Source organism: Periplaneta americana, chromosome 16, assembly GCF_040183065.1.
Source record: "Periplaneta americana isolate PAMFEO1 chromosome 16, P.americana_PAMFEO1_priV1, whole genome shotgun sequence".
NCBI classification, from domain to species: Eukaryota; Metazoa; Arthropoda; class Insecta; order Blattodea; family Blattidae; genus Periplaneta; species Periplaneta americana.
This window is the reverse complement of record NC_091132.1, coordinates 80586389-80601142: the sequence shown is the minus strand read 5'-3', so window position 1 is coordinate 80601142 and position 14754 is coordinate 80586389. Positions and strand designations below refer to the sequence as shown.

Sequence of the window (14754 nt, the reverse complement as noted above, 5' to 3'; positions counted from 1 at the left end):
CTGCCCATCCATATGAGATATAAGTTGAAAAGAAATACTGGCTGAGCGTCAGCTCTGAAACCGCGGCAGGTATGCGGCGTAGAACCCGGTAGACTGTACTATACTTGCTGAGTGTTGTCTCCCGGCTCCCCACTCCCTCACACGGCGCGGTTTCAGATCTGGCGCTCAGACAGTACGTTCATTTTGTCTCTTGTCGACTGTCCGAGCTTCCGTATCTGAACTGTTTCTTGACATAATTCTGCATTACTTCATAAATGGACTTCTGTAACGTGTGATCGATACTACTCTTCACCTTTATAACATAATGACCATATTCTGTCACGTTTAACATGTCATAACAGCTATTAGAAACAAAATAGAAATACGAGTGTTGAAATAACTGAATCTGAGCCTGATTTCGCGGCAGCAATGCTGCGTGCTTCGAGCTTGAGCTTCTGAGCACTTTGCAAGCACCGGAATTGGCAGAAGCTAGGCTGGGCTGCTTTCTTGGCACGTGTTGCGTGCAATATTTCTCATGCACAACAAATCGATTAGCGCTCCTCTCCTTAGAATGCCCTGTCCAGAAATAGAACTTATTGACACCATAACCGTCTCAAGTGTGCGCAAACCTGCGGCGCGTGGACCGAATATGACTCGAGAGTTACAAGCCGAGACTGACAGAGATTTTAAAAGAATAGGCTACACTGTTACTCGCAGCACACTTACGGAAAGTAATATTATTGATAATGCTGTCGATCGATCAAAATATTTAATCGATTAACGATTTGAATTTAATCGATTAGTCGATAGATTATAGTTAAATTTAATTTGTGTTTGGTGATAAGCATAAGTATAAAATGAAGTATATATGTATATACTGTATTGTTGTATTGCAAAACAATAGGCCTACTATTTAGTTATTTAGTAACATATATATTATGTAGGCTTATAATTTATCGTCTTAATTCTCCGGAGATTTTTGAGACAAACACAAATTTAAAAATTATGAAGACTCACCTAGTTCATATTGCTTCATCCATGATTTTAAAAATATGAATGCATCCACATTCTCCGAATTAAGTGTTGCTCTACGTTTAGTAACAATGTTTCCTGCATCACTGAACGTGATTTTTTTCTCCACGATCGTTCATTTTAAATCCAAACATTTCATCGAGTTTATTTCTTAAATTCTCATAAGCTTTGAAATAATGGAATTTTCACTTTTTTCACAGACCACAGAAATCTGATGTTTTTCTATAGCAAACTAAACACACAAGCTTCATCTAGAAACTCAGTAAAGAGACTGCAACAAAACAGCAGACTGTTCCCTATTGTAATCGGGTTACAAAATTTTAGAAAGAGAAGAAGATAGTTACTTTCACTTACACACAGTGTAGCCATGGCTAAGGGACGAGAGGGCGAATTCCAGAAAAATATATATTTCATATGCTAGGAAGACGAACTGACAAACTTAACAAGAAGTTCGCATTGTGTTTCAACTTTCAATAGGTGTAGACCAGGTCACTGTCCTCATATCTTAATCTCTTTCTGAAGTTTTTTTGCAAAGATTTGCCCTATGCTACCTGCTATCTGCTTTGCAGTTACAAAATAACGGTATTATCATGTTTGAAGTAAGCAATTTCTGAGAGACGAATATTGTCGGAATTTTTACTCTGAGTTTACATTAACAAAATAATAATTAATATGAAGTACAACAGATTAATTTTAATCGCCTTGATTAATCTTGCAATATAAATTGATCGATTAATCGATTAAATCCTACAACACTAATCATTAATTATTTGTTGATCACTACTTGGATATTGATCTGACATACATATATTTATTTGATATAAGAAGACATACTGGGCGTGACGACGCTAAATATGCAGTTTATATGTTCTGCGAATGCTGCAGTCATCGCTTCGAATCTCGTATAACAAATGAGTTTAAGTTAGTTATTTTTGTGACATATTGTTTTAGGTGGAAGCCTTGTGACGGGCTGATTTTATATTCGAGAACTGAGCAATACGTTTCATGAAGACCTAACTTTAATATACAACTGGTGTTAAAAATATGGGCTTACATTAAACCCAGAGAACTCCCAGGCTATTATTCTATGGCATAAGAGACTATTATTTTCTTTCGAAGTACGACATGCACCTTCAGTTTCATCAGCAATATTTCTATACCTTATAGCTCTACTTTTAAAAATTTACGTACCTATTTTGACGAAAACTTAAGTTGGAACAATCAGATTACAAATATTACAAAAAAGTGTTCTCAGTTTTCTATTTCCTAACCCACATAAAACACCTCCTCCCATATTCTCTGAAAAAAAAATTCCTTATCCAGACTCTTATAATGCCGTTATTTGATTACTGCGACGTTTTATTAACTAATATAACTTCAAAATTAGCATAAAGCTACCGTTTTTAGTGTAGATTTTGTTGTGCTATTATTATTATTATTAGTATTATTATTATTATTACTATTATTATTATTTTGTAATATGTTAGTATTCTGTTCTTTAACTTTTTGTTAAATATTCACTGCTTGTATACTTTGTGACCTGGTAGTGTGTAAGAGAAGGTCCTTTGGTCTGAACTGTGCCAGAATAAATAAATAAATAAATAAATAAATGAATAAATAAACGAATGAATGAATGAATAAATGAATAAGTAAATAAATAAGTGAATAAATAAATACATAAATAAATAAGTGAATAAGTAATTAAATAAATGTATTAATAATAATAATAATAATATTATTATTATTATTATTATTATTATTATTATTATTATTATTATTATTATTATTATTATTATTAAAGCTACAGCGTGTCAATTTTATGTTCATTAGATTTACATGCAACATTAGGAAATATGGCCATATTTCAGCATACTTCGAACAGCTGTCGTGGCTCTGACTTGAGAAACGCAGAAAATTACATTCACTCTCTCTGTCTTATCAAATCATGCACACTTCTTGTCCATCTTGCCTGTCATGTCGGTTTCAGAAACTCTTTCAACTCTTCACAGCTTTGACACACTGTCTCAATAGGAAACTATTATTCTTATAGGCCTATCTAAGCACAGAACATGCCCTTATTCTCAATCAATCATAGTCTACACCTCTCGAATCTGGAATATTCTTCCTGCCGATATTAGAACCTGTCGGACTGTAACGTCTTTTGAAAACTAAAATGCACAATTACCTAATTCAACAGGCGTATTAAATTACATTTGTTTTTAAATATAATACTCATAGGCCTAAGGGATATTTAATAATTTGAATTTTTTTCAGACTAGTTTACTAAATTGATTTTCTGTTCATAAGTTGGACAGTGATTATATTCAAATATCTAAATAATTTTATTTTTATTTTATAGGCTGAGTGATAGTCCTAACTAATTATCTTCACATTTCTAATACATTCATCTTAACTGGTAAATTAGATGTTTCAATAATAATAATAATAATAATAATAATAATAATAATAATAATAATAATAATAATAATAATAATAATAATAATAATATTATTATTATTATTATTATTATTATTATTATTTATGTATTTGTATTAATTTTTTATCTGGTTGAGTGGAAGAGAAGGCCTTAAGGCCTTAACTCTGCCAGGTAAAATAAAATAAACTATTATTAATCTGTCTCGTTCTAAAGATGCATTTCGATGTGTAACTCAGCGCTCAAATACAAAATTATATTTCCACTTCAACTCTTTGTAACAGTGCGCGAAATGCGTTACACAAACGAAACTTGGCTGAAATCTCATGGAAAAACTGGGAATGATAATTAGGTCTATTTACACTTTGAAGAGCTCTTTAAAACAATAAACTCAATAATGCAAATCTTGTGGGTTGGGCTATTTGTGCGCCGGGCGCCTCATTTGATCTACACTAATAGAAAAAATTGAAGAATTTTGTGGAACGGAAATTACACTGTTCGCCATAGTGGTTCCGTGCTATCGCAATGGGCTAATAAGCCACAGTGGACCTCGGTTAATTCATAACTTTCGTTGGGCAATCCTGTGGTCCAGGCAACAACGACTTTTCTTCGGGCTCTCCTGTAACATCCCAACAATTCTCAATCATCATCATCACCATCATCATCATCATGATTTAGTACGAGTGTAATGTAAATCTACCGCCCGTGGTGCACTCTGGATAGCCTCTGATGAATTAAATGGTGTACTCTTCTCGACACTAGCGACATCTATGGGCTATGCTCCTAAAGTCGACGTAGGCCTACAAGTTATGGGACCTGCCATTTCACGAAAATAAACAATGCCAGTATCGTAATGACGGTAACAGAATTATGTCTGTGGCGACGAGGTTCTAACGCGGAAAAGATGAAGACGGTGATTGGGACGACATAGTTAGGCCTACCACTTTCACGAGATTAAGATTGATTCTAGGGTAAAGTTGACGATGACGAGATGTTGACGTTGACGATTGATAACAATGATGAGTTGTTGATAATTAAAATATAATCAACATAGTGCCTGCGACTTTAATATTGCTTACTTTGAGACGGCAAAGACGCTGTTATTATGCAGTTGATGGGGATTGAAAAAATTGTGTATATTGTATATTTTAATTTTTTGCAAGACTTCTTTATGTTATTACTTACATTGTCTGTTTCAGGGAAGAGCTTCACTCTGACCATCACCGTAAGCTCGTCTCCGCCGCAGATGGCGACGTACAACAAGGCCATCAAGGTGACGGTCGACGGACCTCGGGAACCCCGATCCAAAACAAGTAAGCCATCATACAGTAATTCCAAGCTATGTAGAAAAGATGCTTTTCATATAAATTCTCGGCCAACATTTGACATAAATAAATAAAATCTTTACGACATAATGTAGTGTAATTTATATTTTAAAATATAAAATTACAATGCTCTAAAACAGACATACAGAACTGGGGAAGAGAGGAGTGAAAACATGTGGAAAGAGTTCTTTCCCCCGTCCACAATCGTCCGGCCTTCAATGACGTATCTGTGACGTTTGGCAAGCACACTGAATACATCTCTCTTCTCCCCCTACCAAACAAAACAAACCGCAAAACAAAAACTGGACTTAAATAAAAAACTAAAGATTATATACAATAAAAAAGTAAGGTATGTCCAATGACGCGAAGGTTGAAGGGAAGGGATGAGTTACATGTTCCAGCTCGTGACGTCTGCCAAAACTGTAGCAAAGTTTTGCATCACTGCTATAAAATATTCCTCGCCCTTGAAGATAATAGCATACATACATTTTGAAAACTTAAATTACACTTTTATTCAGTTCTTACTGTAATTATATTGGGCCTAGACGTGAAGTTGGTAGACTGCTGAATATGTAATTGCTACTCTTCAAATAGACTCTTAACATGGATGGGTGATAGCGGAGCGAAAGCTGGAGTAAAATTAACTTAAATTTAGCACATTATTTATTACATGTATTGTTAGGTGTTTTAAATATTTCGTTTCAAACATATGTTACGTACGAACGTTTCCCTACATTATTGGTTTGTAAGTGGCTGATTTTCTTCATGACTGTTCAGGATTTTATTTTCTTTTTAGGAGTATTGTAGTATGAAAGTAGGATATTTCTATTCAAGACCATTTTAGAACTATTCGATTCTTACTGGTTATTTGACCGTCTTAGATTTCCGGCTTAATTTTTTCCGAAAAAAGTAACGCTAAAGACCGAGGATTCCGTTTATGACTATTTTTAAGTAGGCTGTAAATTTATTCATATTTAATTCACCTTCCAACTTTTTCGCTTTCGATTTTCTTCTAAAGAAAGCTGTGCTGTAGAATAGTTCATGAAAATGACACACTAGTTCTATTTAATACCGTTTTTGAGGTATTGAATTCTGAGTTGTCAGATAGGCAGCATTTCTGATCTTAATTTTCTTTAAAAGAAAGCTGTAGGTCTACATATAGTTATTTATGATACAAGTTCGTGAATGTTTTCTTTTTGGCACGAGCGTATAGTTTGTGAAATGAGGCACATGAGGGACAAAAAAAACTTCACGAATGTATATCATACAATGTTTTTTTCTGCGATAGCAGAAACTTACATTAAATACTGTATTTCAAGTTGGAGAGGTTGTACAGTAAGATCACGATTTCACGACCATTTAAACTGAGAACCATTAACAAATAAGTATCATATTTTATTCATGGTCACGATTTCATGGCCGTCTCATCGGCCATACAATCAACAAAGCGGTTAGGAAAAGTTGAATGCTATATCATGTAGCAATGAATACTACACATGCAACTTCCGAATAATACGGCCTAAAATGTAAATATGAATGTTAAATGTGTTATACATATTGATTACACAACTTTTAACAATATATCATTTTGGAATATGTAGTTTGTTGCTTTCGCGTGGTAAATGCTAGGTACGGTACCTTGTTGACTAGTTTCAAACTGTTGTTGGCTATCATCAGAGCTGGGTTACTTATTTGTGTCGCGTGTAATATTTACGTCATGAAAGATCGAGGAAATGCATTAATTTCTTATTGAATGAAGTTTATACATTGAATATTACATTTTCTTTGACAGTGCATAAAATGAATAGCAATGCGTAAAGTGATTACTTACTTTTTTGCACACTAGTGTTATAAGGCTGACTACGCACGGTTAACAGTGGGTAAAATGCAACTTTATACACTCTCATAGAAAATAGTAATATGCGTTACAAGAGCGGTATGTTGAAGTTTTCATGTTCGAGGAAAAGTTTGAAAAAGCGAAACGTAGTTGAGCTTTTTTAATTTCCGAGAATTGAAAGAAAACATAGCCTACCGCTCGTGTATCGTACATTATTTTGTGCGAAGATCGTTTATTACATACCTGAAAGAGGAATTTCTAATTAGTTGCAATGAAATCTCCATCTTGGTTTCTGTTCAGTGACGGCAATTTTGGAAAACAAAAATGTCTATCTTCAACATTGTTGCTATAAAATGTTTTCTGTCTTTACTATACTCCAGCAGGCCGTGATATACGTCTGTCTTTCCCCCCCCCCCAGTCTATAAATGCGAACTTAAAACAAACGGCTTCCTTAATGTTACATGCATCACGAAATGCAGTAACTTTAGTGGAGTTGTAGAGTTTACTTAATTTTTGCAAATATTTAAAAACAATAATTAACAGTGCAATTTAGGTGAAATTGCAGTGGTAAGTTTCCAATTTCTAATTATTACTATATTGAACGTCTCTAAAAATAATATGTTAAAAGCCTAAAGCAGTAAAATCAATATGTCACTTAAGCGGTAAGAAGAGGGAAATTGTTATGTATATTAGGTTGGGAATACTGAATGTGGAATTTTAGACTTACCGCGGGTTGGTTTTGTGCGGAAAGCAAGCAAATACGCACGATCTCGCACAAAATATTTTATGCAACCGATTCATTAATAGTTCCATCATGCAAGACTATGTTTTTCACACATTGGGATTCAATTTTGTTTAGAAGAAAGCTGTGCAATAGAATATTTTATGCAAATATCACCCAAATAATCCAGTGTAATATTTTTTACGACATTGACTTTTCAGTGGCTAGTTGAGTCTGTAATATTTTCGGCAATAATTCCCTTTCGTGAAATATATTTTACTTATTATCTCCAGCATCTAAAGGTATAAATATGGGAGAACTGTGTTAATTAATCGAAGGCCGTCTCAAGTTCCGGGTTTGGCTCCAGACGAACTCGACATGCTGCAAGTGTCTGGGCCACGGCGGCATCTCAAAGCGCCGCAGTAACAAGTACAGAGAGGATTTGTTTGTGGAATCTAAGTCTTGTACAAATAAATAAAGCTGTGCACACAGACCACCCCTCTTTCACTCAGCCGACAAGGGTGTCTTACAAGGGTTGCTTCCACTTTTATGTCTCAAGAGTGAGAGAGAAGGGTGTGTTTTTGTAGTAAGTCTAGCTGTTTTACCAGTCAGAAAGACATGATGAGGACTAGTAGATGTGTCACAAGGAGATGAACTCGATTTTAAAAAGTTTACAAAGTATTTTTTGTACTTGGTAGAGGAGAGCGGTGCTTTGAGAGCTCAACTAGCTAAACGCTCCAAGTTTTTATGTGTTAAAAGACTATTATATAGCCTATTTAAGGAAGGAAGGGTGATGCATGATGGGACGTTTTATGTAGTCATAACTCTGAAGAGATCCGTTGTCGGTAACATAGGGTGCTGTTTCATTAAGCAGTTGGCTACGCTATTTTCTTTTGAATGCAGTGACTGAATAAGAAGGGTTTAGGTGTGTTCGTAAGTATGAGAATAAAAGTAATGGATACAAATTGGCATGAAAATTGAAAATTTTTACTTAGAAAAAGCTTTCGACTACTTTTTATTGGTCCAATGGCGGGTACTTGACTTCAATCATTCACCCAAGCGTCTCTATCCAAGGGCGACGCGCCGAAGCTGTAGTTCTTTTAGCAGTCGTAGACGTTGGCCTCGGTGCACAGAGCTATTAGTATCATACAATTAAATTTTCATATGAAATAGAGGCAAACGTTTTACCAGCAGAAAATGAACATAAAGATTTAAGTAATTTTACATTTTATAGTCATATTAATAATTTGTAAATTTGTCCTATAAAAGTTTAGGTTTTGTTATGAGAAATTCTTGTAAATTTAAAGTCAAAACTATAATAATTTTGTATAATTCCATTGTTCGATCTAAATTAGAGTATGCTACTGTTATCTGGACCCCAGTTACTAATAAATGTATTCTGTTACTAGAAAAAATTCAAAATAAATTTATAAAATGGTTATATTACAGACTTTATAATGATTATCCTACCTATGAGAGTTATGCTACAATGCTTCAACATTTCCATTTTACTAGTTTGAAAATTAGGCGAAATTGTCAATCTTTACACTTTCTTTATAAAATTATTAACAATAAGTTGGACTGTGTTACTTTATTTTATTATAGGCCTATAACATTATATGCACCTAAGCTTAAAACGAAATTTCGAAATTTATTTTACATACCAAGGACAAACACTGAATCCCACAAAAATTCCCCAGTTTTCCAAATGTTACAGTTATACAATAAATTACATCCTTATACGAATGTTGATATTTTCAATATGAATTTCTCTAGATACAGAATTGTTTATCATATTTTACAGAATATTGTTAGTTAACTTTAAGCTACTTTCACACCTTATTTCAATTTCTCTTTTTTTTCTTTCTCTTATTTCTATTTTGTTTCAGTTTTTAATAAGTGTATGTTTCCTTTACCTTGTTTATGTTTTATAAACTAATTTGTTAGTCGTGAACATTGTAATTGGGTTTTGCCTGTTATGTTCAACAACAAATAAATAAATAAATAAATAAATAAATAAATAAATAAATAAATAAATAAATAAATAAATAAATAAATAAATAAATAAATAAATAAATAAGTAAATGAATAAATACATGAATAAACGAATGAATGAATAAATAAATAAATACATCTCAGAAAAGAGTACTAAGCCGGCCAGCCGCGTCCTCCGTGGTTCCCGCTGACAAGCAAACATTCTGATAGGGGCAGATAAAAAAGTTAAATTTTTTTCTTCCGCCATGTGAATAATGTCAAAAGAAGTGCTTATACAAATTTTGGCCACTCGACCGCAATTACGAGGCCGTCCACAAAGTGATTTTCCCTGGGGCCGTGTAGCCTATAGAAAAAACTACAATTGCATGGAAATATTTATTGAAACAGATACAGCTATTGTTGCGCTATTTGTCAACATATCCCCCACTGGATTTGAGACATTTGTCATACCCTGGGATCAATTTTTGTGTCGTAGAAGACAGCCGTCTGAGATCGGAACCAGCGTTTGACTGCGTCTGCACCTTTCTCTGTCGATCCCATGATGAAAATGTCTCAATTCCGATGAAAAATATGTTGAAAAAGAGCTGAACAATTGCTATGTCTGTTCCAATAAATTTGTCCAATGAAATTATGTTTTCTTTCTGTTAACGACCCCTGGCGAGCTTTTTTTTTACGGCCTCGTAATTGCGGTCGAGTGGCTAAAATTTGTATAAGCACTTCTTTTCACATTATTAACATAGTGGAAGAAAAAAATTTAACTTTTTTATCTGGCCCCATCAGAATGTTTGCTTGTGAGCGCATAACCATTTCTCCGGCGCTTCTTCAATATATAACAGTCCTAACAATAAATGTTCAATAATTTGGACTTACCATGCCCACAGTAGTTGCTGAAAATGGCCCCCGTTTGCCGCCACACACAACTGACATCTTCTGATAAACGAATGATCAACACTCTGAAGTTCCACATCATTGATAGTTTGGATTTCTTCTCATGTATAGTCTTTAAGTTCATCTAAGTTATAGTACGAGGATTTTTCCTATAAGTTAAACCCTACCTTTTAGTGTTCCCTATAAATAAAAGTCATAGGGTGTTAGATCTGGGCTTCGTGGAGACCACAAATTATTACTGATTAGTCTCTAATTGTTAGTCGTCTAATTGTTTTGGCAGAAGGCAGAGGTCTGTTTGGAAACTTTATTCGAAATTTTCTTCTTGTTTTCGCACACGACCTTCTGCCTTTTATGTAGCCTTCGTATTGTACATATATGCCTACACACGTTCACACAGTGAGAATTTGTTGCTAGGCATTACCTAAATACACAATAATCACTAAACTTTATACACTAACGTTGTACACTTGAAGAACGAGAGTTTCATTACACGACTTCTAAGCACACTGAATGCCGTATGGCTATTGGAGCTCTATTGCTCGAGAGAAACGGTTAGCGCGCGGAGGGAACCACAATATTGTCCTCCCATCTACGTCTCGACTTTCCCAAACGTCTTCTTCCCTCCGGCCTTCCAACTAACATTCAATATGCATTTCTGCATTCGCCCATACGTGCTACATGCCCTGCCCATCTCAAACGTCTGGATTTTATGTTTCTAATTATGTCAGCTGAGGAATACAATGCTTGCATTTCTGCGTTGTGTAACTTTCTCCATTCTCTTGTAAATTCATTCCTCTTAGCCCCAAATATTTACCTAAGCATCTTATTCCCAAACATCCTTAACCTCTGTTTCTCTCTCAAAGTGAGAGTTCAAGTTTCACAACCATACATAACAACCGGGGGTATAATTGTTTTATAAATTCTAACACTGAGCTTTCTTGAGAGAAGATTGGATGACAAAAGCTTCTCAACCGAATAATAACAGGCATTTCCCATATTTATTCTACGTTTAATTTCCTTACATTTGTTACTGTTGCTTCAAGATATTTGAATTTTTCCACCTCTTTAAAGGATAAATTTCCAATTTTGATATTTCCATTTTGTACTATGTTCTGGTCACGAAACATAATCATATACTTTGTCTTTTCGGGATTTAATTCCAAACCTAGTATCTCTTTACTTGCTTCTAGTAAAATTCCCTTGTTTTCCCAAATAATTTGTGGATTTTCTCCTAACAATTTTATACTACTATAACACATAATATATTTCTCCTTTCACAGAAAAACCGATTCAGCATGTCGGAAAACCAGTGGAATGAATAGAAAGACGGTTAATTAGATTAATGTCGAGTACTCAGCAGAAACACTGTCCGAAAGTTGTTCTTTTCGAAAGTTATCATCATATTACCTATTTCAAAAAAGAAAATCTCTGCAGTTCCCCGGGAAATTTTTCCGCTACAGGATAAAAGCAATCTAGCTTGCAGCTTACTGTATACACTAATCAGGCCTTCCGTCAGCACATTAAATGAAGGGTTCAGAGCCATAGTGGGCCAAGCGCCATTTATTAAAAACGGAGAAAGCAAGGGTTAAAGTTAAGTTAATACCATAGCTTAATGAAGATTGACGTATCATTTAGTTTTAATGTGTATAATTTTTATTACAGTAAGATCTATAATAGCAACTGCCTTAAGGAAGAAAGGTTATTCAGTATATGAAGAAGTACACGGCATATCCAGTGAGGGCAGTAATCGAAGAATCGACATAATTGCATTTAAACCTCCCTCTCTTGAAGGTTACATCATAGACCCTACTGTGAGATTCGAATCGCACGAACACCAGCCAGAAGAAGTACACGAGGAAAAAAGTAATATATATATATATATATATATATATATATATGAACCTTCCATCAGTTTTTATAAGGACAAATACCATCTGAAATCCATCGTCATTAAGGGACTAATGATAGGAGCCCGTGGGACCATACCCTGGTTCCTAGTCGACTTCTGTAAAACTTTTGGCCTGCATAAAAATATTTTAAGAGATCTAACAATTGCAGCACTCAAAGGCTCAATAGCTATTTTCAGGCATCATACATAAGGACCATGACTAATTCGCATCTCCTTGACGTTACTTCGTTTAATATCATGTGTTTCAATATAATTCAAATTGTTATTTTTCATTCTAACAACAATGTATCACTAAGCCTCAAGGCATTTACTCCATTGTATCATGGTACTCTTTGTCGATGGCAACCTGTAGTGGTTACAGGAAGAAATTCAATAAAAAAATGTCCATTGAATTATGGTAATAATTTCATTTTAACCCTTGTTTTCTACAGTTTTAGTAAATGTCGCTTGGCCCACTATGGTTCTGAACCCTTCAAATCTCGTAACAGTTAGCAATGTAGGTTAATGTAGGCTTATGTCATATTCTTCTCAACAGAAGAACACAAATAAATACTGCAGTTCAGTCCTAGATCGTCAAAAGAATGTAAATAAGCAGGACCAACTTTTATTCAAGAATTCAACAAAGCTCAAGTTGATTGGTTTTATAGTCGACTGTACGCGAGGAATGTTTACAAGAAAGACCGGCTGTGAGTCGTGTGGGCGATTGCATTCCTAATGCGCCTAAGTATGAGGTCTGATTGGGCCCTTCTGTGAGGTCGACTTAATCTCATTGGTTGGCATCTATTTTTGGATGACGAATCGAGATGTTTTCTACAACGCCGCCATCATGACTTGTGACGTCACAACGTCGAATTTCTTTGCGTCATTCTTTTCCGACTCCTGTGTGTAGACATTTATTCTTCCTTGTTTACATCTGCGTGCTCTTAATTGCTCATCCTTGTCAGTTTCATGTGTAGTAAAATCCATTTTGATCTCTGTTAGTAGCTGAGTTGGTAAGCATCTTGTTCATAAATCTTATTTTGGACTACACCTTGTGTGTCACGGACATACAATGAATAATTATATAGAAATGTAAGTAGTTATTATGTAAGATAGCGGCTCGTAAGATATTGCTCAATTTCTCTTATTTTTTCTTTTGGTCCGTTACGGCTCCTGCATTAATGTTTTTATACATATACCAGCCCTACCCGTGCGCTCCGCTGCACCTGTTAGAAATAAATATAAAGTAATTACATAATTAAAATAGGACATTTGATCCAGGGAACATTCGTGTTTGATAGAAGGATAAATCGTTTAATATGTTATTAATTTAAATTGTATTTAAATAATTAAAATGCGGTCATTTTGGTCCAGAGAGCAATCATTTGGTGCAATGACAATTCCTTTAACATGTTTCTTATTGTTATTACATGCAACCATAGTTTAATGAAGATTGACATATCATTTAGTTTTAATGTGTATACTTGATATTACTTGCTATATATTTCAGAAGTTACTGTAATACCATTGTAGAATTATGTCCATTAGAGAAACTACACTTTCCAATGGTGAAATAATAATTAAACAATTAACTTCCGATATTACTTCATACAAACACAGAAACATTCTCTGTAGGCTAGCCTATGTTTAATAGCTTTCGATTGTTGTCCAAGGCTCCTTATAGACGAAGTCATTTGTTTTTATTTCAGTTCAGCGCCTAAGATGGCGTTGTTATTGTAATTTTAAAACTCATTTTTCTCATTAAATATCAGTCATATCAAAATTTTGTATAGAAAAAAACTTATCGGAAATTATTTTTAAAGAAACGTTTGTTATGTAACATTTTTCAGGATAATTAATAATAAGGGAGATATTTCGATTTATTTATTTCAAGCCCCCTTATAACCCCCCTTTTAAATAAAGTATTTTGAATGCCATATAGCCTAAAATCTAAGTTACAACGAACTTAATTTATATTCCAATTTTCATATAAATCGGTTCAGCCATTATCGCGTGAAAAGGTAACAAACATCCAGACAGACAGACATACAAACAAAAATTTCAAAAAAGCGATTTTCGGATGCAGGATGGTTAATTATACATGTTAACACCAATTATTATTGGAAAATCGAAAATTACCAGAAAAATGTTGGCTACAGATTTATTATTAGTATAGATTCCTAGGCTTACATCTTCCTGTCGATAATTTTTTTTACTGTTATTTTAAATAATGTAGCCTATTACATGAAAGGAGTCCATAATTTGTACATATTTTTAAGAAGGGGACATGACTAACTGTAGTAACTTTCGAGGAATATCACTTTTGTTACGTCGTACAAAAATTTGTCCAATATTCTTTTGAGAAGATTAACTCCATATATAGATGAAATTATTGGGATTCATCAGTGTGGTTTTAGGCGTAATAGATCGACTATTATCATAATTTTTGTATTCGACAGATATTGGAGAAAAAATGAGAGTATAAGGCTACAATACATCAGTTATTCATAAATTTCAAAAAGGCATATGACTCGGTTAAGAGAGAAGTTTTATATAATATTCTTATTGAATTTGGTATTCCCAAGAAACTAGTTCGGTTGATTAAAATGTGTCTCAGTGAAACTTACAGCAGAATCCGTATAGACCAGTTTCTCT

The 14754-nt window shown here is 34.1% G+C and overlaps 1 protein-coding gene across 1 annotated transcript in view; it reads left to right on the top strand.

Annotated features, from left to right (window-relative positions):
- Positions 1-14754, top strand: part of LOC138716526 (runt-related transcription factor 1-like) — a 418897-nt gene that overhangs the window by 243059 nt on the left and 161084 nt on the right. Inside the window, exon 2 of the mRNA XM_069849676.1 lies at positions 4645-4758. Within this exon, the coding sequence (XP_069705777.1) occupies positions 4645-4758 (114 nt within the window). The remainder of the gene's footprint in view (positions 1-4644; positions 4759-14754) is intronic.